Below are 27,533 nucleotides of genomic sequence, written 5' to 3'. Positions count from 1 at the left end.
AGATTATCTGTCGACATCAGCATCTAGTCTCCAGTTATCTTGGAACTTCCTTCTGCTAAACAAAGAAGGAATTAAATTTCCACCAAGTCAATGTGGGAGTGGCTGTACTACCACCTCCCCATTTGAAAAGAATTCAGAGAGAAATTTAATTTCAGAGAATTAGTGTGGAAGAAATTTTTCATCAAATTCAAGATATTGTCTAAGAAGATACTGTTAATCTTATATAGTTTATATAGTATCTTATAAGATACTGTTAATCAATATAACCTTAGATCTTATATAGTTATCTTATATCCTACTTGTGTTCCTGTTTCTTATTTTAAAATCTGAATAGTTAGCTTTGTCTCTTTCCATAAGTCATTACCAATGTGAAATTTCAAGCATTCACTTTCTTTACTTCCATATCTTCTCAGATATAAATCACTTTATAAATCTACTACATTGTTGAGAAAATATTAGTCAATGTCCAGCCAGGGTCCTGCAGCATCTATAGGTACCCCAAGCCTGTTCAAGCAATGTTAGAGAAATGGCACCTGAACAACAGAAAGGCAGGTAACATGGCAGACGCTACATCTACTGTGACCATCAGAAAGGAAACATGCAGTGATGAAAAATAAAAAAGTTGACCAAGCTATCACAAAATAAGTAAGTTATACATTCTTGCCATGACTGTATCGATTTCCTCTGGGTGCTCCGGTTTCCTCTCATTCTAAAGGTGTATAGCTTAGTAGGTTAATTGATCACATGGGTGTAAATGAATAGCACAGGCTCGTTGGCCTGAAAAGACCTGCTACCATACTGTATCTTTAAATAGAAATTTAAAAAATAATAATAAAGGCCTCTTGGAATCTCCAAAAGCACTGAAGCTGGAAAGATGTACCTAGCAGTGCATTGGAGCTGCTACGATTTATGAGTGATTGATTGTAGAAGCTATGAAGTTGTAGAAAATGTGAAGAAAATGAATCCTCTCTTGTTTTGGATGGGAAGAAGTGTGTTGAGGGCAGAAATTAGGGAATGAGAACAGATTTAGTTGATAGCACCTAAATCTAAATGTTTCAGAGCTGTGGTTGATGCCAACAATATTATAAATGATTGCATGCCTTTCCACAAGTCAAAAGCCTTCAATCACCTGCACTGTAGACATTGATCACTTTTTTAAAATTCTTTTAACATGATTGAATATATCACATCAGTTATGGATATATATGCATTTTTGGATAATTTTAGTTTAATTTGTCATTAACAAGACAATGATTGCAAAGAGAAAAGGTAAAGAAAGTGGGGCGAACAGTGTCACTCATATCACGTCTTTGATCACAAAAGGTGAATAAAAATCAATTATTTTTGTGGCTTACAGCTTTCCTCATATATTCCTCAATTTCTTGTTGTATTTCCTTCTCATTAATGCTCCCAACTTTGACATTTAAAACATTATGATATCATTTACATTTTTCCCAAAAAAGGATAACACATTTATGCACTTTTTTCATGTTGGACTTACCAAACCGTAGTCTCTATTTGAGTGTCATTTGGCTGATGACAGTCCAACTGTGCAAAAAGTGGGAAAAGAACTTGAATCCCACCAACAGAATGGATTGCACTGTGGATTGAATGTGTCACAATTGCTTTGACATCCTACAGCAAAAAGAGCAAAAGAAAAAAAAACATAATTTTACTTAAAAAGATTTCCATTTATAAAAGAACCTTAACTTTACAAAATGGTCCTAAGGCACTGCATTTGAGTATTATCAGACAAAAATTGACACTAGGGTGCATAAGGATAAATAAGAAACAATGACTAAACAATGTGCTTCAAAGGAAAAGAAAGTGGAAAAACAAATAAGTTAATAGAAGCAATTACAACACTACTTAACCTTGAACACTTGGTTGTAGGCTTGCCCACAAATTAAATTCAGGCTTGGTCAACATTCTAATGAATACACTTTTAAAGGTTACAGATTTGAAGGAGATCAGACATATAGAGGTAAAAACAAAGGAACAATTTTTTAAAAACATGTGATTTTTTAAAATCAAAATGTTGCTGAATTAGAAACTAATGTGATACAGCAAGCAAAGGATGGTGGTGCAGGCCCTCAAGGATCAACACATTCAATTTCCAAAGAGGCAGTTTCAAACACTGAATAGAACATACCATACGTCATCAAGAGGACTAACTCAGAATATCCCTGTTTTTGATCAACCTCATTTGGCTGGTAAAGTATGCATTTTCTATTGCATTCTAACCTACTCAGGTTAGGTTTGCCAATAATTAGGACCCTGAATTAGTCAACTGAAATTCAGATATTCTCAAGTTTATAAACAGAAAAAAGAAAATCAATCAGGGAACAAAAAGTGCTGGAGGAACTCAGCAAGCTAGGCAACATCTATAGAAACAGCTGACATTTCGGGTCAGGACCCTGCACCTGGACTGGAAAGGAAGAATACCAGAATAAGGAGGTGAGGGAAGAAGGAGGACAAGCTAGAAGGTGATAGGTGAAGTGAGGTGGGGGGAGGGGGAAATGAAGTAAGAAACTGGGAGGTGATTGGTGGAAAAGGCAAAGGGCTGGTGAATAAGGAATCTGATAGGAGAGGAGAGTGGACCATGGGAGAAAGAGAAGGAAGAGGGGCACTAGAGGAGGTGATAAGCAGGTGAGGAGAAGAGGGAAGGTAAAAAATACTGAAAGAATAAATTGATGTTCATCCATCCAGTTGCAGGCTACCTAGATAGAATATGAGGTGTTACTCCTCCATCCTGAGAGTAGTGGAACAGGAATGGGGATTGGAATTTAAATGGTTGGCTACCGGGAAATTCCACTTTTTGCAGATGGAGCCAAAGTGCTCGACATAGCAGTCCCCCAATTTACATTGGGTTTCACCACTGTAGAGGAGGCTGCATCTATAAAGTAGACAACCCCAACAAATTTGTAAGTGAAGTGTTGCCTCATCTGAAGGAACTGTTTGTGGACTTGAATGGAAGTGAGAGAGGAGGTGAAGGGGCTTGTGTAGCACTTCTGTCACTTGAAGGCACAGTAGGGAGGGTGGAATGGAGAAGGGAATCACGGAGGGACCAATCCTGTGGAAAGTGAAGAGTAGGGGGGAGGAAAAGAGTTGTTTAGTGATAGAATCCTGTTTAACGTGGCAGTATTTGCAGAGTGTGATGAGTATGGACGCATTGGCTCATGGGGTGGTAGGTGAAGACAAGAAAACTTCTAGCCCTGTTAAGTTGGCTGGAAAATGGGGTGAGCATGGATGTCTGAGAAATGGAGGAGATGCTGGTGAGGACAGCATCAATGGTGGGGAAAGGAAACACCATTCTTTGAAGAAGAAACACATCTCTGATGTCCTGGAAAGGAAAGCATCATCCTGGGAACAGATACAGCAGAGACAAAGGAAATGAGAAAAGGGAAATGGCATCAAAAGTTACGGGGAGAAGGCCAGAGAGTGGGGCTGAGGGGGGGATAAAGGGATCAGCCAAATGGCCTAGTTCTGCTCCTATGTCTTGTGGTCTTATGGAAATACATTTTTGCGGGAGACAGGGAGGGAAGAGGTACAGTCAAGAAAGCCGTGGAAATCAGCAGGCTTATAGAAGATATTGGTAAACAATTTGTCTCCAGAGATGGAAACATAAGATTGAGAAATGGAAGAGAGGTATCAGAAATAGAATAAGTGAATTAAAGGGCAGGGTAACAGTTAGAAACAAAATTGACCAGCTCATCGTGGGTAGTAGCACCAATACAGTCATCATTGTACGGCAGAAAGAATTGGGACACATTATCAGGGAAGGCTTGAAACATGTTCTGTTCCACGTAGCCAACGAAAGGGCAGGAATAACTGGGGCCCATGCCGGTGCGCACGGCTAAACCTTGAACTTGGAGAAAGTGCAAGGAGCCGAAAGAGAAATTCTTGAGTGTGAAGACCAGTTCTGCCATAGGGAGGAGAGGGGTGGTAGAGGGGAACCGGTTGGGTCTATCGTTGAGAAAGAAGCAGAGAGCTTCAAGGCCTTCTTGATGGGTAAAATAAGTGCACAGGGCCTGGACATCCACAGTGAAAATGAGGCAGTCAAGGCCAGAGAATTGAAAGTTGTTGAAGAGATCGAGAGTATGTGAAGTGCTGCTGCTATAGATAAGAAGGGAGTAAACCAAGGGGGACAGAAGGGAGTAAACCAAGGGGGATAGAATGGAGTCGAGGTATGTGGACATGAGCTCAGCGGGGCAGGAGCAAGCAGAAACAATGGGCCTATCCAAATAGTCAGGTATGAATCTTGATTAGGAGGTGAAAACGAGCAGTGCAGAGTAAGGGAACTATGAAGTAGATGGCAGAGGATGCGAGATCTCCAGAGTTGATTAGGTTAGTGATGATGCAAGACACAGTGGCCTGGTGGTCGGAGTGGGGTCCTTTACACGGGCTAAGTAAGAGGAGGTATCTAAGAGTTGCCTCCTGGCATCAGCAAGGTAGAGGTCAGTCCGCCACACTACAACACCACCATTGTCTGAGGGTTTGATCGTGAGGTTGGTATTAGTGCAGAGAGAGTGGAGGGCAATGCATTTAGAGGTGGTGAAGTTCAAACTGTAGGGAAGAGTGATGAAGTTGAGCCAGTTGATGTCCCATTGGCAATTAAAGATGAAAAGATCCAGAGTGGGGTGTCCAAGAAGCAGATAAGGTTTGGAGATAGGAGAAGGAATCATTAGTGCAGGGTTAGGAATATTTGCCAATCAAGGAGTGTACTGCTGCATTCGTCTGGAGGAAATAAGGGCATGAGGAAGATTTCATCAACAGGTCAGCTGAGGCAGAATCAATATCAGGCAATGTTACAGAGATGGAAAAACATTATCAGCAGTGAAACAAGTGAGGAAAATAAATATCTCTATATTCACCAGGATCTCTAGCTGGCCTTTGAAATTATGCAAGTGCTTAAGAATCAACACACTCAAATTCAATACATAAGATTGGTAAATCAAATAGAGCACATCATATGTCATCAATGGACTCATTAGAAGAGATCTAACTTAGAAGATCCCTGTGTTTGATCTACCTCATTGGCTAGCAAAGTAGACATTTATTATTCTACCCTAACTCACTCAGGTTAGAGAATCTGCAAAATGAAGGGATGTATCCAAGAAAGCAGAAACCTGGGCTAACAAACCTGACAGGTCAAAAAAACTGAAACGGAAACGGCAATGAAGAATCCTCCTACACCTGTATGCGGCATATTCCTAAGTCTTTACCAAGGACTTGCATGACTGACAGTACGGAAAACCGAGCTATGACATGATGAAGGAAGCTCTGAACACCACCAGAGACGGAGGACTTTCATTGCTACCCTAAACACCAGTGGCATAACGGGCAGTAGGTTTACATAATGTGGTAGAGACAAAGTAATCTTAACACAATTTAAAGATGACCAATTAAAACAATTCATTGTTTGTCAATTAATAATTCCTTCAGAAATCCAAAAGTTACGCCACTTGCACCTACAAAAGCAAAATACTGCTGTTATCAATGTCATGTTTTAGATCTTACAGTTAAGTAATTCAAAAAGCACAGAAAGATATAGATGAATACAACAAAAGATCTTAATGCAAACCTGCAACATCAGTGCATGTGGAGAATGTACAAATATTGAAGGGTTTTCCTTTGGTGATGATTCAAGACAAAGCTGTGCATCAGTTGCTTTGGCATTGTATGTGAAAGCAATACTGTTGGCCAGCTTCCCGTCATACAATACTTGCTTGTGATGTTCAGCAAGATGGATGTCACTCTCAGACTTAAATTTAAAAGTACTCTGAAAAACACCATATTGTTATCCACGTCAAATGTGCTACATTTAGACAGCAACTACTCACAAAACTATATTTAATCTTTAACAGTGACCTCAAAACTATAATAATACACAAAAATATTTATATACAATGTTTCACAAACTCACACCAAGTCATTAATGCAGGTATTTTTGAAAATTAGATCAAATGATGCATTCAAAATTATGTACATTTGTAGAGATGTATCTTATATTAACACTTCTGTAAAAACGTAAAATCAACTTTAAATACAGAAGCTTTAGTGTTAGAATGCGATGATAAAGAATTTACAATACTGTCTAAAATATGCAGTGGCTCACCACAGCTAATTTAACCATGATACCTGATAGAAAATGTAATGAATTTCAAGTGTGCATATGATGAAATGGTTCAAAGTGAAGCAGAGTCTTCCAAATTCAAGAAACAAAGAAAAAGGACCAATTAAAATCTGTATCCAAAAGGAAATGCTTTTACCAATTATACAATTCATTACTTGTCAAGGAATAATTCACTCAGAACTATAAAAGTTATACCATTTGCATCAACTATCACCAAATATGCCACTAATGTATTATATGTAAGCTACCTTTTAGAATCATAGCATTAACATGAAAATCAATTTTTAAAAAGATCTTTCACTATTATCAGCTAATTATTATGCTCCTGTGGGGAAAATACACAACAATCTTCATTTCCATTTATTCAGTTTCTCTCCCCATCTTCCTCAATGTTCCTTACATGCAATTTTTTATGGCATCTATCCCAATTTTTCTCTACTCCCTTTCTGCATGTTTTCATTGATCATCAATATACACATTCATTTACTTAAGTTGTTGTCTACTTTTTTTCTTTAAAGACAGATGATCCACAATCAGATTGGGAGCAGTGCCAAAATATACTCTTCTCAAATCAGATGTTTTTCCTATCACCCCCGTAAGGGTCTGAAGCCTCACCTATCCAATACTGGCCTATTTACCAAGGGTGGCAAAATATCTGTAGCCATTGTTGGAAGAAGCTAAGAGAAAATATATGGTGCAGACAAGCCAAATGTGGGTTTGAGAATAGGTGAGGATAAAATGTGATCAGAACTGACTGTAATTAAAAGAATGCAGATCAGCCAGGACTAGGAATGGAGTCAAAGTTTTAGATCAGTCTCAGTTGGTCCCCCTGAAGCTTCCACTGCTCCAGGGGAATCAAGCCCAGCATAGCCAGTCTCCTCTTAACTGAAATACTCCATCCAAGGCAATATCCCAGTGAACCTCCTCTGCAAAATTTCTTGTGATTTAGTAAATAGATTTAGGTGGCTCAGAGCTGTAGTGCAGAAAACTAATACAGAAAAAGTGTTACTCTGCTATCACAGTCCCTGAGAAAAAAAAATCCAATTTGAAGAACTCCCAACTAATATTGAGAACATAATCTCTCTAGAAATTGGCATTTAGTTAATCCACTTCCTAGGTATTACCCGAAAATTGTGCAGGTAATAGCTTTTCAACTGCCCACCCATGTATTTTTTTTTAAATGCATGAAGATTTCTGACTCTTTCAGCGAGTTTTATACACCTAATTTTAAATGAATAAACTATTTTTATTTTCAACTCCCCTCTAATCTATCCAAAATGTAACTTAAATCTACATTTCCTAATTACTAGCCCTACTGCTAAGTTAAACATCCCAAGTCTAGGCCTCTCACAATCTTTAAATCATCCTTCAATTTTCTTTACTCCAAAATTAGAAATCTTCAGTTAGATTGTCTTTCCTGTCAACTCTAACTCCCCAGCCATGACAGCATCCATTTCACCTGTACCTGCTGTAGTATTATCAATTCCTTCCAGCAGTGCAGTTACCAGGACTGCAGAAGTACTCCAGCTGTGGCCTAACTAATGTTTTTATACAGATCTGGCATGAATAGTAAGGCTTTGCTTTAATACGGGTAAAAATGACAATTTCCTTTTTATCTTCCTTGGTGTCGCAATTAGTAACATTGCAGAGGTTGGAAACAGACAGTGACTGCACTGTCAGAGATGCAAACCACAATTAAATATGACATCTGGCTGAGATGGCTCTTACGTATATTGACAGCAATCTGATTTAGTGCCAAAAAGGGATAGCAATAAAGTCACTGCCTACTAAATGAATTTGAAGCAGAGACCAAAGCCAGTGACTCTAGATTTGAAATATTTACACAGAGGAAAGCTTTGTTCATCCAGTACATAGTGTCAAATAAATAGCCCAATAGCTTAGAAACAGACAAGGGATGTAATGGTAATGCTAAAACAGAGAGTTAAACATGCAGACACTGGAAATTTGAAATTAAACGAGAAGATAAGGGAAACTCTCAGCAGGTCAGGCAGCATCTGTGGCAAAAGAAATCAAGTGAACACTGCAGGACAATAATCCTCTTTCTTTATCACTCCTTTGATGCTGCCTGACACACTGGGTGTTCCAAGTATTTTCTGTCCTTCTGTTGGATCATCTAGTTGCCATCTGATTACATGTGGAAAATTATGCTTTTGGATACATTAGCGGAGAGCAGCACGGAATCAAAATAAGGGGAGGACTCAGAACAGCGCTTTGAGATAGGGGTAACAGTGGGGTCCAGCAGAGAAAATGCTACTATAATTCTGTGACCTCAGGAGAATAGGTGAGACTAATACTAGGTGAGCATGTCCCATCCTGATTAATAAAAATGGAGAGGTAATTGTGCAATTATTTATGTCAAAGACTGCAGATAATTCACGAAAAACAACGAACTCCATTGACAATACGCATGAATAAGTTTAATGAAAATGATTATTTTTATTTCTTCTTCCCCTCCTTATCCTGCACCTTAAATGTCTTACTTAACATTTTATTTCAGAGTTTCAGTGTCTGAAGTATTTTGCTTTATAAGCTTTGATTAAAATACAAAGCTGAAACAGGATCTATCAATGTTTTGGTCTTTGTATTATGAAATCTGCATAATGCTTCTGGAATTGATATATAAGATTCACTGAATGTGTAGTTAAACTTGATTTGAAAGGTAATAGACCATGTTAAGTGACCCCATGATAGTCACATTATTATCAACACCTACTGGAAAGATATGCTTATAAATAATACTGGTGTAGGCAAGGCACAGGACATAACCCAAGTAAATGTTAACTTCACAAAGCAGAATTCATTCAAATAGGTGTTAAAATGATTTCATAAACAGCTATGGATAAATTCACTTACATGCACACACAAAAGGACAACCAATACATTTGATCCACAGATTTTCTTTGGATAAGTCAAATCAGTCACTATGGCAAAGTTTATTTTAGCTTTAGCATCCTTCAGCAATGCAAGGAAATTCAGTCACTACCTATCTATTGGAAGCAGAATTGCAAAAGGGGAATAAATTGAATTTAAGTAGAGAAAGAACTCTACCAAAAGATGATAGTTCCTAAACAGTTTCACAGATCTCTCTGAGAGTTGATTTCAGAATAAGGGAGAAAACCAAAACAAGCAAGAGAAGAAAGAGGACAAACCACAAAATTAATTTAACCTTAATATATGGAAAAATACCTTAAAATCACTGTTATACTATTATCTTGTGTACTAACATATGTGATAGTTAAATTTTTTCTACTCTGCTAAGGATTTCACAAATAATAAAAAAATTAAAATCAAAAGAATATGTAATTTGCAATATATCTATTAAACAAATAAAATTCTTCTGAGAGATGAAAAAGAATTGTTCAGCAACTGATCTTGGCAATCAGTATCAGTCAGTTGACATATCTCATTTCTTACACTAGATGGAGGCAAAGCAATAAAAAATGCACGTAACTAAAGAACGAAATACTATAGGTCTGTAATGGGTCCAAATTAAAATTGCTCCGTAAGTTACAAAGTAATTGTAAGGTATATAATGACAGTAATTTTGTCTATCTATTTGACAAAAAATAAACATTTTCTTTGGTTATTGAATTTAGTTTCCAGAACTAGAGGTGAATTAGCTTACCACAGTGTGAAAAAAGTAATATTCCCAACACCAAGAATTTAAAAAAATCTTAGGATGTGGAATACAGTTCAGGCAACACTGAAATGTCAAACACTATGTTGAAATAATCTCTTAAATCATATATTTTTTGCTTATTTACATTAAATTGCTTGCGGCTTCTGAAAACAATGTTTAAAGAAGGCAATTTCATTTTAAAAGGAAGAAACCAGTGAGATAGGAATTTTCCTGTGAAAAAAATAATAAAATGTAAATTGTAGTTACAAAAACCTTAACACTAGGAACATGAAGAAACAGAGTGAAATGGTAATTGTATTTATTCTTGCACAGGATCTTCTTGCACCAAAAAATAACATATCTAGCATAAATTCATGTATTTCAAACCTCTGTTTAAAACCATGCCTCTGAGTTGGGTAGATTTTTAGATGATGAAAGGATTGGACTAAAGTATTAAACTCCAAACGTGAGAGAAAAAAAGAAAAGTCAGTTTGACAATATGGAATCATACATAATCAAACAGAACAAGCATTAAAAAAATTATGCATTTAGTTATTCAATAAAATAAATCTAATGCAGTCTTCTTACATGTCATATCAAGGTTAAGAGATAATTACTAGAAAACATTAAAGTGATTATAAATCTTATATGAATGGCAAATTTTCAGAAAAGCTGAAAGAACAATAAAAAAAATCCATGTTAATTCTGAACTTTATGTTCAAAGTGAAAACAACCTATAACAAAGGAACTGCAACATTTAACAGTGTAAAGATAAAGGAACTCATACAGGAACCAATACTGGTTTTAGTATTGGGGAAAGAATTGGGTAAATGGAGCATTAATTTTCAGAGCTTCATTCTTATAAAGAGTAATCAAAATGTTTAATTAAAATATATAGAATATAACACTTGGTTGCCATTCCCACTACCCTCTGTAAGGAGTTTGTATATTCCCCCCACATGGATTTCCTCTAGGTGCTCCAGTTTCCTCCCACATTCCAAAGACATACAATTTAGGGTTAGTAAGTTGTGGGCATTCTATGTCGTGCCAGAAACATGTCAACATATGCAGGCTGCCTCCAGCAGATCCTCAATGCAAACAATGCATTTCACTGGATGCTTCGATGTACAGGTGGCAATCAGTCTATTCATAGCCATTAGCAATGTGATGAAAAACATCAAAGCTTCATCAAGCGGCACTGACAAACCAGCAATTGCTCAGTGATGCCCAAATTATATTTTGCCTGGACCATTCACTTCCATACATCATCACAATTATTGCATTAAAGACTTTCCTTCCAACATCCGAATATTTGCTAATGACTACAAAATACTCAATTCAAGTCACAGCTTCTCAGCAAATGAAGCTGTTCATATCTGCCCATAATAAGAACGTAATCAATGTTCAAAGATGGTTTAATAGATAACAAGTAACACACAAACCACAAAAATTTCAACCGCCACTTCCATAAAAAGCTTCTACATCTTCAATATAAAAACTAATCACCAACCCTTAACACTGAATGGGTTTACGATTACTGAGTGCCCCGCCATCAACATTCTAGGTAACACCAAAATCAAACGACAAACTAGATAAATATGGTGGCTACAAAAACAGGTCAAAGGCTAGGCAGTTTACAGTACATGACTCATCTTCTGCCATCTCAAAGTCTCTCCACAATTTACAGGGCATAAGTCATGAGTTCTCCACTTCAGAATCAGAATCACATTTAATAGCACTGAGATATGAAATTAGTTGTCCTACAGTAGCACTATAATGCTATACATAAAAAATACTGTAACTATAAATTAAACAAGTAGTGCAAAGAGAGCAAAAAAGTTAGGTAGTGTTCATGGGTTGGTACATTGTCCATTCAGAAATCTGATGGCTGAGGGTAAGAGGCTGGTCCCAAAACATTGAGTGTGTGTCTTCAAGCTCCTCTACCTTCTCCTTGATGATAGCAATGAGAAGAGAGCACGTCCTGGGTGATGGGGGCCTTAAGGATGGACGCTGCCTTTTTAAGGTATCACCTTTTGAAGACATCCTCGATACTGAGCAAGCTGGTGCTGACGATGGAGTTGGCTGAGTTTGCATCACTCTGCAGCATTTTCTGATCCTGTGCAGTGGCCCCTCCATACTTGAGGATGACACAATCATTTAGAATGCTCTGCACGATATAACTGTAGAAATGTGCATATCAAGTGTGCATATTTTGTGACATATCAAATCTCCTCAAACTCCTAATGAAATATGCTGACATATCTACTCTGTAATTACCCCAATCAATATGTTGGGCCCAGGATAGATCTTACACTCCTCTCCTATAGTGGGGCAGGAGCAGGCAGAAACAGTGCATCTACCTGGACAGTCAGGTTTGATATCTTGGGTAGGAGGTAGAAACAGGAGGTGTGGAGTAAGGGAACTATGAGGTTGGTGGCAGTGGATGGGAGATCCCCAAAGTTAATGAGGTTGGTGATGGTGCGGTAGACAATGGCCTGATGTTCCTGAGTGGGGTCCTGTTCAAGGGGTAAGTAAGAGGAGGTGTCTTTGAGTTGCCGTTTGGCCTCAGTAAGGTAGAGATCAGTCCATCAGACTACCACAGCATTACCCTTATCTGTGGTTTGATGGTGAGGTTAGGATTTGTGCAGAGAGAGTGGAGAGCAGCTCATCCAGAGGGAGTGGGATTTGAATTGGAGAGAGGAGTGTTAAAGTCGAGATGGTTGATGTCTCATTTGCAGTCTGCAATAAAAAACACCCAGAACAGGAAGAAGACTAAAGCGAGGTGTCCTAGAAGAGGAGGAGGGCTGAAGATGGGAGGAGGGGTCATCAGTGCAGGCTGGAGAGTGCTTGCCAAAAAATTAGGCACAGAGACAGAGGCAACAGAAGAAGAGCTCGGTGTCATGGTGGGCACGGAACTCACTGTGATGTGGACACAGGGATTCAAAGTTGAGGCCCTTGCTGAGGGCAGAATGTTCTACCTCAGAGAGGGAAGGTTGGAGGGAATTGTGAAGACCCAACATGTATGAGAGCTGGGATCAGAGGGGAGTGCAGAGAGTGTGTAGTGTCTGAGGAGAGAGGAGAACTGGGGTGTTCAGGGAAGGTAGGATGGGAGGAAGATGGAGGTTCTGAGGACCCAAGAGCTGATGGTGGGGCCTGAGAGACACGAGATTGCAGGGTGGTGGTGGGGGATAAAGAAGACAGGGAATCCAGCGGCACTGCATGAAGTTTTGGCCTGGAGATGCTGTTGGTCAAGGTCCAGGCTGGAGCCAGAGTTAGAGATTGCACAATTAGCAGTTTGAAGTATCCAGGATCATAGGGACCAACACTGACAGCGGTAGGATCCGGGTTCTGACTCAGCTCAGAATCGCTAAAACCAGTATTGGCAATGGTAATGTCACCAGTACAGAAGTGTCCAGAACTGTCAAGTCTGAAGATGGACCTGGAGAGACTCATATTCTGGGGGCATCTGATGGTATCGAGGTCCAAGCATGAGGCAGCAGTGACACAGTCTGAGGGTGTCTGGGGCTAGGTATAAACTTAGGAGACGAGCAGCCTTCTAATCCTTGCTGGAAGCGAGAACGGCAAAGAACCGGTGGTTGAAAGCGTGGATCCAGCAGAGAACAAAATATCAGAGAGGTACATTGCAGGCAGAGGAGAGAGAATCCCAGAGCCGTAATAGCAACTGGGACAGGGCACCTGGTATTTCCGGGTGGCACATAGAATGCAGAGGGAGAAGCAGTCAATTGAATATGAATATTTGGGATCCTTGGTGGGTCTGAAACAAGAAGCCTGAAAATGGACATGGAAGCCATGTGGCACAAGATGGTAGCGAAGACAAGTTCCCAGGAAGGACACATGGTTGTGATAGCAGGTCTGGGTGAGCACGTGGTTGAAGAGTCAGAAGGCAACAGAGATCACAGAGGGGGAGCAGTGAGAGAGGGTTTCACTAAACTTCTGTCAAAGGAAAGATTTAAACTTCTTCAGGGTAGGTATCCTCGAAGAAACTTCAGTGAAGTGGTAAAGCACAAACATGAGAAAATCTTCAGATGCTGGAAATCCAAAGCAACACACAGGCAACATCTATGGAAAAGAGTAAACAGTCGACGTTTTGGGCCAAGACCCTTCGACCTACACTGAGTAGGCCTCAAACTTCCAAATAAGACCCTTTACAATGCTCCTATGACCATTTTATGCACAGTAGTTGCAACAAACATTATCTGACATTTTATGTCACTGTCCAAACTGACTGTCCTCTGTTCGTTTGTATATAACGTTTACATTAAGTACTGCAAAGAATTTAAGCCTACGTGTCTGCATCACAAAATTAATAATGCCCCTCTGCATCCTCACAACTTTGACAAGTTTCCACAATGCAGAAAAGACAGCAAGATCTATAGACACTTGAGTAAGTAAAAACATATAAAAAAAAGGAAATGAAACAGCAAAAGGAGTTTTCTTTAATAATGTCAGGAATTTAGAAAATCAAGGTAATATAGAAAGGCTTGAGGAATGCTGAAAACAAAACACAGAGGCAGACTATATGTGATTTTTGGCATAAAAGAAAACCCAGTGGTCATTCAAAGAATTCTAATCAGTCAAAGAAAGAATGGAGCCATTTACGGACTAAAGAGGAAACAGAATATGCAACAAAATTGGACATTCAGAAGTTATTTAAGCAGGTGTCAAACAAAAGTTTGTTACATTTAATAAGGTCGATCAAGGTTTGGGAAATTTATTATTTTAAATAGAAGATTAATTAAAGGACATGAAAAAAAAACATGAACAGGTCTTTGTTAAGCTGACAGATATTTAAATAATAGGGTGACACAAGAATCAGCATTGGCCCCTCAGTGATTAATGCATTAGCAGGACAGGGAAATCTGTAACCAGAGAACTTCAAGTACAGTTCAGGTACACTGAAGCTCTCCAGAAAGGCTTAAGAAGTATTGAAAGATAATGAGAGAAGCAAAGAGTCTACATGATGTGTAACATGAACGAACCTGAAGGTGCTAATTATATAATACTAAAGAAGAAAACAAGCTGTGAGTAGAACAGAGATTCAGGAAAGGGATGTGGTTAGGTTTAGGGAATGGATAGAGGAGTATAACATAAGAATATAACGTTACTCAATTTGGAAGAAAGATCAAAAAATAGTAATCAAAAAATGGATAACCAGCAAAATTTGATCTACAAAAGAAATTTATACACTCGTACATGGAAAAGATAAGGTTGTCAGATTCAACAAGCATTAAGGAATGCAAACAGCACGTTAGTCTTTACTGCTAAATAGAGTAAAGGAATGAGGAAAACTTGCTACAATTGTAAACCTAAATGTTAACATAAGCAGTAGAAATTTTAGCTCCAAAACCAAGGAAAGTGATGCAAAATACATTTATTAGATTGATTCCAGGAGTATCAGGATTATCTTGTGAGCACTGATTGAGCTGGACTGACCAAAACCCATTAGGGTGTAAGAGAATAGAAGGTAATTTTATTAACACACAAGTTCCTGAAAGATATTGGAAGAGTGGACTTTGACTAGTTATTTGCATTAGTGAGAAATGTTGCAATTGATATTCAGAGCAGAGTTGAGGTGATGCTGTTGGAGGAGAAAAAGAACTGATGAAAGCTTAAATACTAGATATTCTGCAGATGCTGTAATCCAGAGTAACATACATAACTGCTGGAGGAAGTCAGCAGATCAGGCTGCATATGTGGAGAGGAAGAAAGCCAATGTTTTGGGCCGACACCTTTCATGGTGATGATGAGAATATATTTTAGAATTTAAAAAGATTGAAAACTATTCTAATACTCTACTTAAGGGTATGAGATACGTAGAATGCATTAAAAGATGAAATACATAAATTTAGAAAAACATTAGAAAACATACAGCAAAATACAGGCACTTCAGCCCACAAAGCTGTGCCGAACATGCCCTTTCCTGAGAAATTACCTAAGGTTACCCATAGCCCTCTATTTTTCTGAGCTCCATATACCTGCCCAGGAGACTCTTAAAAGACCCTATCATATCCGCCTCCACCACCATCGCCAGCAGCCGATTCCACGCACTCAGCACTCTGTGTAAAAAAACTTACCCGATATCTTCTCTGTACCTACTTCCAAGCACGATAAAACTGTGCCCTCTTGTGCTACCCATTTCAGCCCTGGGAAAAAGCCTCTGACTATCCACATGATCAATGCCTCTGATCATCTTACACACCTCTATCAGGTCACCTGTCATCCTCCGTCGATCCAAAGAAAAAAGGCCGAGTTTACTCAACCTATCTTCATAACGCATGCTCCCCAATCCAGGCAACATTCTTGTAAATCTCCTCTGCACAATTTCTATGGTTTCCACATCCTTCCTATACTGAAGCGACCAGAACTGAGCACAGTACTCCAATTAGGGTCTGACCAGGGTCCTATATAGCTGCAACATTACCTCTCAGCTCCTAAACTCAATCCCATGGTTGATGAAGCCCAATGCACTGTATGCTTTCTTAACCACAGAGTCAACCTGCGCAGCAGCTTTGAGTGTCCTATAGACTCGGACCCCAAGATCCCTCTGATCCTCCACACTGCCAAGAATCTTACCATGAATGCTATATTCTGCCATCATATTTGACCTTCCAAAATGAACCACCTCACACTTATCTGGGTTGTACTCCATCTGCCACTTCTCAGCCAAGTTTTGCATCCTATCAATGTCCCGCTGTAACCTCTGACAGCTCTCCACACTATGCATAACACTTTCAACTTTGTGTCATCAGCAAATTTACTAACCCATCCCTCTACTTCTTCATCCAGGTCATTTATAAAGATCACGAAGAATAGGGGTCCTAGAACAGATCCCTAAGGCACACCACTGGTGACCGACCTCCATGCAAAATATGACCCGTCTACAACCACTCTTTGCCTTCTGTGGGCAAGCCAGTTCTGGATCCACAAAGCAATTTCTATTTGGATCCCAAGCCTCCTTACTTTCTCAATAAGCATTGCATGGGGTACCTTGTCAAATGCCTTGCTAAAATCCATATACACTACATCTACTGCTCTACTATCATCAACGTGTTTAGTCACATCCTCAACAAAATCAATCAGGCTCATAAGGTATGGCCTGCCTTTCACAACGCCATGCTGACTATTCTTAATCATATCATGCCTCTCCAAATGTTCATAAGTCCTGCCTCTCAAAGTCTTCTCCATCAACTTACCAACCACTGAAGTAAGACTCACTGATCTGTAATTTCCTGGGCTACCTCTACTCCCTTTCTTTAATAACGGAACAACATGCAAAACCCTCCAATCCTCCGTAACCTCTCCTGTCCCCATTGATGAAGCAAAGATCATCGCCAGAGGCTCAGCAATCTCCTCCCTCGCCTCCCACACTAGCCTGGGGTACATTTCGTCAATCCCGGTGACTTATCCAATTTGATGCTTTCCAAAAGCTCCTGCACGTCCTCTTTCTTAATATCTACAAGCTCAAGCTTTTCAGTCCACTCTAAGTCATCCCTACAATCGCCAAGATCTTTTTTCGTAGTGAATACTGAAGCAAAGTACTCATTAACTGCCTCTGCTATCTCCCCCGGTTCCATACGCACTTTTCCACTATCACACTTGATTGGTCCTAATCTCTCACGTCTTATCCTCTTGCTGTTCACATACTTGTAGAATGCCTTGGGGTTTTCCTTAATCCTGTCTGCCAAGGCCTTCTCATGGCCCCTTCTGGCTCTCCTAATTTCTTTCTTCACCTCCTTCCTGCTAGCCTTGTAATCTTCCAGCTCTCTATCATTACCTAGCTTTTTCAGCCTTTCGTAAGCTCTTCTTTTCTTCTTGACTAGATTTACCACAGCCTTTGTACACCACAGTTCCTGTACCCTCCAATTCTTTCCTTGTCTCGTTTGAACATACCTATGCAGAACTCTACGCAAATATCCCCAGTACATTTGCCAGGTTTCTTCCGTACATTTCCCTGAGAACATCTGTTCCCAATTTATGCTTCCAAGTTCCTGCCTGGTAAAGCCTCATATTTCCCCTTACTCCAATTAAACACTTTCCTAACTTGTCTGTTCCTCTCCCTCTCCAATACTATGGTAAAGGAGATAGAATTGTGATTACTATCTCCAAAATGCTCTCCCACTGAGAGATCTGACACCTGACCAGGTTCATTTCCCAATACTAGATCAAGTACAGCCTCTCCTCTTGCAGGCTTATCTACATTTTGTGTCAAGAAACCTTCCTGAACACACCTAACAAACTCCACCTCATCTAAACCCCTTGCTCTAGGGACATACCAATCGATATCTGGGAAATTAAAATCTCCCACCACGACAATCCTGTTATTATTACATCTTTCCAAAATTTATGGGGATCAAATGGAAAAATATATCCACTTCAGCACTGGATTTAACAAAGAGTCCTCCACTATATAGCTAAAGCTACTGCACATCATGGCTTTAGGCTTTACATTTAAATAGGATCCCAAGCTTGACTGTATAGTTAAGCAGATTCTGTATATTCTTGACTGTATAGTTAAGCAGATTATTTTACATGACCTTAATTTTTCATAATTAATTTCTAGCACTTAAAACAAGTTTTAAGCAAATTTATTTCTTCGTGTGTTGCTCAATATTATTTAAATCTATTTGACAAACTTTAAATGCCCCAGTCATCAGAGAATGTCTAAAGTTCAAAATACATTTATTATCAAAGTATGTATACATTGTACAACCTTGAGGCATTTCTCCTTACAGGCAGCCACAAAACAAGTAACCCAAAAGAACCCATTTAAAAATTCAACAAACATCCAATGTGCAGAAAGAAAAAAAAGTGCAAACAATAAAAGAAAGCAAACAGCATTCAGAACGAAAGTGAGTCCATAGACACGAAGCCCAAAGCAGGCCCACAGCCACAACTTCAGTGCAGTGAAGTGTGGAGCAAGCGTTGCGGAGCAATGAGCAGAACTGGTCCAACACCCTGTCTTTTCAATTCACCTGGCTCAGCGTTTAAATCATCCAAATATTGAGTTGTTCCTCGCAGTAGGACGCAGGCCCTGTTGCATCAAAATGCCCTGGGCTGGACCCTGCTGCCATATTTTGGCCATATATGGCCCTTCCAAATCAGCCTGGTACTTAGATCGATCAAACCTTGCTCCAAGTTTAGGTGGACGGGCCTCAAATCTCTTCCACTCCAACCTTTCTCCACTTTGCATACACCGACTCCGTCTCGAACATGCCTTGACCTCGCTTGCACCCACACGGCTCAACCCTCGAGTCAGCTTCATCTCCACACACCTTTTCATTGCTTGCTGTGATTGTTTACCATAAGTTTTTACAGAAAAAGTGTTACTACTGAAGTATTTAATTGTAATTCTTGCATTGTGAACTGTCAGTAAGTTGTTGCCTGCCTTCTGCAGCACCATCTTAAACTGAAAGCTTTAAGCAGATCTGGCAGCATCTTATAATGGTCTTTAATTGCACCAAGCTATCAAAAGGCTATTAAAAAGTGGTCCTTTATAGAACCCAAGATCAGATACATGGTCCAGTGAGAACCTGCTGAATACTGTGCCAGAAGGCAACCTTCACTGTAAATTCATGAGGATAACTAAATTAGCAGATAAGCAAAATGTAAATGCAGTCCTAGGAAAAGCACAATAAGAGGCAGAGGTAATTAACAATGATTTGACCAGATTCACTCAGCCACACTTTTTCTGAAATTTCAAAAGAGTAATATTATTGCATGCCCTAAATCTGTTTTTATCGTTTCAGTTTCCACGAAATTCTATCATGAAAGGTTTATCTTTTCCTTTAGGAAGAATTGATTAGGATGGATGTTTATACAATATACCAAAAACTATGGATTTACATAATCCAGTACATAGAAATAAGTAGCCAGAAAACAGAATAAGGTGCAAGGCTTATTGAGAAAAGAAGGAGGCATGGAATCCAAGGGGACATTGCTTTGTGGATCCAGAAGGCAAAGAGTAGTTGCAGACGGGTCATATTTTGCATGGAGGTCAGTGACTAGTGGTGTGCCTCAGGGATCTGTTCTGGGACCCTTACTCTTGGTGATTTTTATAAATGACCTACATGAGGAAGTGGAGGGATGGGTTAGTAAGTTTGCTGATGACACAAAGGTTGGGGGTGTTGTGGATAGTGTGGAGGGCTGTCAGAGGTTACAGCGGGACATTGATAGGATGCAAAACTGGGCTGAGAAGTGGCAGATGGAGTTCAACCCAGATAAGTGTGAAGTGGTTCATTTTGGTAGGTCAAATATGATGACAGAATATAGTATTAATGGTAAGACTCTTGGCAGTGTGGAGGATCAGAGGGATCTTGGGGTCTGAGACCATAGAACGCTCAAAGCAGCTGCGCAGGTTGGCTCTGTGGTTAAGAAGGCATATGGTGTATTGGCCTTCATTAATCATGGAATTGAATTTAGGAGCCGAGAGGTAATGTTGCAGCTATATAGGACCGTGGTCAGACCCCACCTGGAGTACTGCGCTCAGTTCTGGTCGCCTCACTACAAGAAGGATGTGAAAACCATAGAAAGGGTGCAGAGGAGATCTACAAGGATGTTGCCTGGATTGGGGAGCATGCCTTATGAAAACAGGTTGAGTGAACTCAGCCTTTTCTCCTCGGAGCGACGGAGGATGAGAGGTAACCTGATAGGGGTGTATAAGATGATGAGAGGCATTGATCGTGTGGATAGACAGAGGCTTTTTCCCAGGGCTGAAATTGCTGCCACAAGAGGGCACAGGTTTAAGGTGCTTGGGAGTAGGTACAGAGGAGATGTCAGGGGTAAATTTTTTTTAACGCAGAGAGTGGTGAGTGCGTGAAATGGGCTGCCGGCAACGGTGGTGGAGGCGGATGATATATGGTCTTTTAAGGGACTTTTGGATAGGTACATGGAGCTTAGAAAAATAGAGGGCTATGGGTAACCCTAGTAATTTCTAAGGCAGGACATATTCGGCACAACTTTGGGGGCCAAAGGGCTTGTATTGTGCTGTAGTTTTCTAGTTTTCTATGTTTCTATGACCTGGGTTGGTTCTGATAATGTAAGAATTATGATTACATCAGGAAGAATTTCTTCACTTCATTAGTGAAATATGCAAAAATGAATATTTTTGTGATAATGAATGAAAAAAAGTTGCAACAACAATACAGAAAGTGACAGTAACTTTTAAATTCACAGTACCTGAATTTAGATAGGATACCAATTCTTTCTCATCTGTATTTGTCTTTGGAACTTGTACCTTTATATGCATATTCAGAGTATTTATGTTTACTCACATTACCTGTGAACAACACTGCATAAAACAAATTCTGACAGTACCTTGTATCCAGGTCCCAACTGATGAATTGCAAATATTTGTGCTGGGTTAAGTGCTTCTGTAAATACATAGACTGCTCCAAGTTGACCACAAAATACTCTATTCGCATCTGCAGTTTCTGAAGATCCTAGAAAGCATTTGTCAAAGCTCTGCACATAGAAAACAGATATCAAAATAATGGATGTTACACATTATAAGATCAGCACATTAGTTTTAAAATCTTAGCTTTTGAAGATTACATTCAGTAATGGTTAAACCAAATCAAAAACATTTTCCTGAAAAGAGTGAAACATTGCAACTTAGAATCATATGAAATAAGTCCCTCCAAAGACTGGGCCTATACTGCCTCACTGCCCAATTAATTCGCACACCCTGGTTCTTTATCAAAGCCGAGCATATTTCCCCTTTACAAGACTATCTCACCTCCCTTTGAAAATTAAGATATTTGAATCTGCTTCCATCAACTTTTTAAATGAGTTGCAGTTTATTTTGAACTTTTTAGTATATTCCAGACCACAAGTTCCTCTCAAAATTCTCATCTTCTCTGATTTTCTTTAATTTATCTTAAATCTGGGTGCGCTGGTTATTGACGAATCTAGTGGAAATCGTTTTTCTATTTATTCTATTAAATTCCCATTGATTGGATAGATTAGAATAATTCAAGCTATCTAACCTCACCACATAATTAAAAATGACTCAATTCTATTACAACATTCACTAACGTCCTTTGGAAAGATTGACAGAACAACTAGCAACTCATTGCCAAGGTTTATTGCAATAATATTTTTAAAATCAGGTATTTAGAACATGGAACAACTGCAAGCTGTCAATCCTCTTTAATTTTATATTGTACATGGTACTCCAGAAAAAGAAACAGCTTTTTAAGAGGGAAGAAGAGGGATCAGGTTTAGCATTATAAAATTGACATTGTTTATTCTGAAAACATCAACACATGGCAAAGTAAAAATAATAGCTCCAGGATTTGCAGAAGTTACGTAGCAGAACAAACAGCACTCAATCCCAGAACTGGCTACAGTATCCCACAGTTAAATTTAGAAATCCAAGAGTCACTCAAAAGTCATATGTAAATGCAAACAATATTGATTCAGTAAGTTAATTATCATTGCTCACAAAATTGAAAATGTTAAGCCCCTTAAATTTTTAACCTAAAAGTTATAAATGACTATTGAATTCTCTCTCTGGGATTGAAAAATTATTTCAAATATGCACTCTATTCTATATCCACAGAACTTTAAAGCAAAACCTATGTTTGTGACATTTCAGATTTAAATTTACTGTCATAAGTAATTGATGGATTGTATTTTACTTTATAGATAAAAAACATTAGTTTTTGATCTTTTGTTTGTAACAATTTTTCATCACAACCTACTTAATGGTATCATTGTTGATGGACTTCAAAGATCACCTCCAAATAGCACCTCATTGCAAACCACTCAAGTAAAAAGCAAAATCCATACTTCAACACTTATTTAATTTTTCTCTGAAGCTATAATCTTATGCTATTTACTTAGATAGATAGATAGATATACTTTATTAATCCCGAGGGAAATTTGGTTTCGTTACAGCCGCACCAACCAAGAATAGAGCGTAAATATAGCAATACAAAAACCACCAACAATCAAACAACAAAATGCAAACTATGTCAGATGGAAAATAAGTCCAGGACCAGTCTATTGGATCAGGGTGTCTGACCCTCCACGGGAGGAGCTGCATGTTCGATGGCCACAGGCAGGAACGACCTCCCGTGCCGCCAAGTGTTGTATCACGGTGGAATGTGGCCGAAGTCCAACAGTAAAAAGTTCAATGTCCAGTCTGCAAACACGTTCCTCGATCGTAATATGCCCCGGATTGCACCATCTGTTGTTAACCAGATCAGTAAGCACTGAACCCCTTTACGCTTACCGCTCTCAGTGGACTTCCGGTCAGCCGGAACGGTATTACCCACCGAAATCTTCTTCTTCATAAGTCTCTGTTGTCTCGACCTGGTCCTCTTTCCTCGACTTTGTGATCCCCCTCTGCATCCTCTGTGTGTTTTCCTCCGGAATTCAGCAGGGGTGTCCGCCACTCTGCTCGCTAAACCAGCCGGCATTAGCTGGTTTCTGGAATACACAACGCGACCTTGCTTCTGTCCCGCGTGTCGGGATGTAACCATTTCCAGCGCTAAAAAAAACCCAAATGAAACTCTCTCTACCAGCATGTTAGAGAGGGTGCAGCTTCGACGTGTTACCGTGAGAAAAAAAATACTACCGATCAGAAAAAATAGGCTGCATAAGACTGGTCTATCTTGATCCCTCATCCTCTCATTACCAATTTGCAGGTGACCCCAATATATTTAACCTGCCGTTTTCACTTTTTAGTACAACACTGAACTTACATCATTAGTGTTGACATGCCAAGCCATATCTCCATAGGAAACTAGCTGACCATTGACATAACAACGGATCTCACTATTCCGCCAACGATTGTAGATGTGCACAATGCTAATCATGTACCACTGCAAAAGAAGAATATACACTAATTATATCTTTTATGAAATCTCACAACTGCTCAATGCTGGAGGTTAGACAATCTATTCATTGTAATTGGCATTAGTTAAATCAATCGGATACTAACAATCAGACCTCTATATCCTTTGAACTTTTATATGCCTTAACATAAACAAGCCATCAATATTCATTTTTAAGATTTATTTTATTTGATAGTAATTATGCTCATCTATTAACAACACACAGCATTTTGCAAAATTCCTACATAGTACAAGCAAAAATAACATTTTGACTATGATATTTACAGACATCCCACCCTGCAAAAACTCATTTCAGGGAGGTAGCACCATCAATTTGCGGGAGACTTCTGGGAGAGGTGGAATGTCTGCAATAGAGTAGCTCCTTAGCAGCTAGCCAGCTAGTTTAAATAACGTTAGCTATGCTAATGAATGAATGACACCTGTTAAACTCACCTCAACATGTCCTTTACAGTCTTAACCCACCATGGGCAATGGAAAAGTCACTGTTGCAAACACTGCAGCGAGCAACACTGTCATTATTTTTCACCCCTATTAGGCAGGGGTACACTTTAGTGTAGTCTGGGGTGACGTACGTTTCATATTTTTTTGGAACACTCTGCCATGGTGCTCTCTCGCTCCCGCGCTCTCTCACTCTCGCTCTCACTTGCTTTCTCTCGTTCTCTCGCTTGCTTTCTCTCTCGCGCTCTCCCTCTCGCTTGCTTTCTCTCTTGCGCTCTCTCAAAAAAATTGATTTCCGTGATATTGTATATAATTTGCGGGCATCAGGGAGCCACTATTCATATGCGGGAAACTCCCAGAACTTCCAAGAGAGGTGGGATGTCCGTATTTATATTCCAGAAAATGCTTTCTTTTATAAATAAAATCATATTTTTATTACTGACTTACCTTTCTAGGTTGAAAATCATACTTAACACAATGCTGGAAGCCTTTTCCTTTTGATTTCAATGATGTCACTATCAAACAGTTTCCCACAAAATGTGCCGAATAGCCAACTCCTTTGCTTGTTCGAAAACTGCAAATTAAAACTCAAAACTGTATTTCTTCAGAAATTTACAGACAATAATGACTGGTAGTAAACTATGGTTCATTAATAATAAATAGATAAATACCAAAAAAGAAATATCTTCTATGCATTCTGATTTTTCAGTATAAACTTTGCATAAAAAGACTGATAGCAATCAGATATTCAAGTTTATATAAAGCAATAGAAATAGTATAAACACCCCCATTGCTTTTGCAAACATCAGATCAACATTTACCAACTCCAAAGGCCAGAAAACTTACCTATCATTCAAATAATATATTGAGACCCAAAACAATAAATAGAAAAGGAATTAATATAGTTTCCCTAAAAATATAAATGTGAATGTAATTTAGTTTTGATAATTTCAAAAGTTGGGCTCAATTTAGATCAATTTTTGCATAGTAGAATAGTAGCCCCCAAATGAAAATTTTCTTCTGCAATCCAGAAATCACACCCTCTTTATAAGCACAGAACTTGTTATCTGCAGCAAACAGACAGATAAAGAGGTTAAAGAGCATGACTCCAGAGATAAGTACAACAAAGTGGTGGTCACGGGAGGCAGAGGCGCGCCTACAGATTGTTTTCAGTTAGTGGACTGGGCAATTCAAGAACTCAGAGGATCTGAATGATTACTTCATGGTTATCACGGACCTTATAAAAACAGTCATAGACAAGTGTGTGCCCACAATATCCTTCCGTCTTTCCTAACCAGAAGCCCTGAATGAACCATGAGATTTGCAAACTGCTAAGGGCCAGATCAGTGGGATTCAGGTCTGGCAACCAAGTTAAATACAAAATGTTTAGGTATGTTCTCTGGAAAGCCAGCTCACGTGTGAAGTGACAATTCCAAACCAAACCTGAATCACTGAAGGATGCTCAACAGCTGTGGAAGGGCTTGAATGATATCAACTCCTACAAGGTCAAACCAAGTAACAAAGGTGACAAAAAGACCTCACTCTCTGATGCTTCAATACGTTTTATGCTCACTTTAACCATCAAACCACAGAGGCACCTTCATGAACTCCCAGAGCCCTCGGTGATCCTGTGATTTCAGTCTCTGAGGTCAACATGAGAGCATCTTTCAGGAGGGTGAACCCACAGAACGCACGTGCCCAGACGGGGTACCTGGCCAAGTACTAAAGACCTGTGCTGATCAATTGGCTGAAATGTTCACCAATATCTTTAATCTCTCACTTTGGCGGTCTGAAATACTCACCTGCTTCAAGCAACCTTCAATTATACCAGTGCCCAAGAAGAACCTGGTAACCTGCCTCAATGACTATCATCCAGTAGCACTTATATCCACTGTGTAGAAGTGTATTGAAAGGTTGGTGATGGAACATATCAACTCCTGTCTAAGGAACAACTTGAATCTGCTCCAATTTGCTTACTGGGACAATAGGTCACCAGCAAATCCTTTTTCATTGGCTCTTCACTCAATCCTGGAACATCAAGCATACATCAAGATGCTCTTCATTGACAAGCTCAGCATTCAATACTATTATCCCTTCAAAACTAATCAATAAGCTTCAAGACCTAAGCCTCAATACCTGCTTGTGTATCTGGATCCTCGATTTCCTCACTTGCAGACCCCATCGGTTTGTATTGACAACATAATCACCATCAGTACAGGGCCACCACAAGGCTGTGTACTTAGCCCTCTGCTCTACTTGCTTTATGCTTATGACTGTGAGTCTAAGCACAGCTCCAACACCATATCTAAGATTGCTGATGACACCACTGTCATTGGCCGAATCAAAGGTGGTGAGATTGAAAATCTAGCTGTGTGGTGAACTAAAGGATTTGATTATTGACTTCAGGAGGAATCCAGAAGTCCATGAGCCAGTCCTCATTGGGAATCAGAGGTGGAGAGGATCCTCAACTTTAAGTTCCTCAGTGTTTTAATTTCAGAGGATCTGTCCTGTGCCCAGCACATGTGCCATTACAAAGAAAGCATTGCAGCGCCTTTACTTTCTTATAAGTTTGCATAGATTCAACATGTCATCTAACGCTTTTGGCAAACTTCTATAGATGTTTGGTGGGGAGTATATGGACTGATTGCATCACGGCCTGGTATGGAAACACCAATGCCTTTGTTTGGAAAATCCTACAAAAGGTAGTGGATACGGCCCAGTCCATCATGTGTAAAGCCATTCCCACCATTGAGCACATCTACATTCAGCACTGCTGCAGGAAAGCAGCAGCCATCATCAAGGACCCAAACCATCCAGACCATGCTCTCTTCTCGCTTCTGCCACCAGGAAAAAGGTACAAGAGCCTCAAGACCTACACCATCAGATTCAGGAATAGTTATTATCCCTCAGCCATCAGGCTTTTGAACCAGAGGTGATAATTTTACCCAACTTCGCTTATCCCATCACTGACATGTTCCCACAACCTATGGACTCACTTTCAAGGACTCTTCATCTCAGGGTCTCGATATTTATTGTTTATTTCTTTTTCTCTTTCTTTCTGTATTTGCACAGTTTGCTGTTTGTTTTTGCACAATGGTCGTTTGTATGTCGTATTGGGTGCAGACTTTCATCGATTCCATTGTCTATCTTGTATTTACTGTTACTGCCCACAAGAAAATGAATCTCAGTGTAGTATATGGTGACATATATGAACTTTGATTTTAAATTTACTTTAAACTTTGCACAGCCTTCACTGGACATTTCACTGCACAATTATTATGAACCTGTGTTTTCCAGATTGCTATTAACTTCTATATCCAAGTAAAAAAAAAGTTGAAGTCTGTCCCGAGCCCTTGTGGCCCATCAGGCCGGTGCTTATGCTGGTTTCTGTGGCGTGAAGCCACTGAGAGTACAAGACTCCCGCCCTCCCCGGATAGTA

At 39.4% G+C, this 27,533-nt stretch overlaps 1 protein-coding gene across 2 annotated transcripts in view; it reads right to left on the bottom strand.

Annotated features, from left to right (window-relative positions):
• nbeaa (neurobeachin a) overlaps positions 1-27,533 on the bottom strand; it is an 868,656-nt gene that overhangs the window by 696,052 nt on the left and 145,071 nt on the right. For both annotated transcript variants that reach the window (XM_063054331.1, XM_063054330.1), the window contains exons 6-10: positions 24,542-24,668; positions 23,504-23,623; positions 21,111-21,257; positions 5,585-5,782; positions 1,502-1,635 (exon numbers count right to left, since the gene is read on the bottom strand). In XM_063054331.1, the coding sequence (XP_062910401.1) occupies positions 1,502-1,635; positions 5,585-5,782; positions 21,111-21,257; positions 23,504-23,623; positions 24,542-24,668 (726 nt within the window). The remainder of the gene's footprint in view (positions 1-1,501; positions 1,636-5,584; positions 5,783-21,110; positions 21,258-23,503; positions 23,624-24,541; positions 24,669-27,533) is intronic.

Source organism: Mobula hypostoma, chromosome 7, assembly GCF_963921235.1.
Source record: "Mobula hypostoma chromosome 7, sMobHyp1.1, whole genome shotgun sequence".
Classification (NCBI taxonomy): Eukaryota; Metazoa; Chordata; class Chondrichthyes; order Myliobatiformes; family Myliobatidae; genus Mobula; species Mobula hypostoma.
Note: the sequence above shows the minus strand (reverse complement) of the source record. Positions and strands in the feature narration are given on the sequence as shown.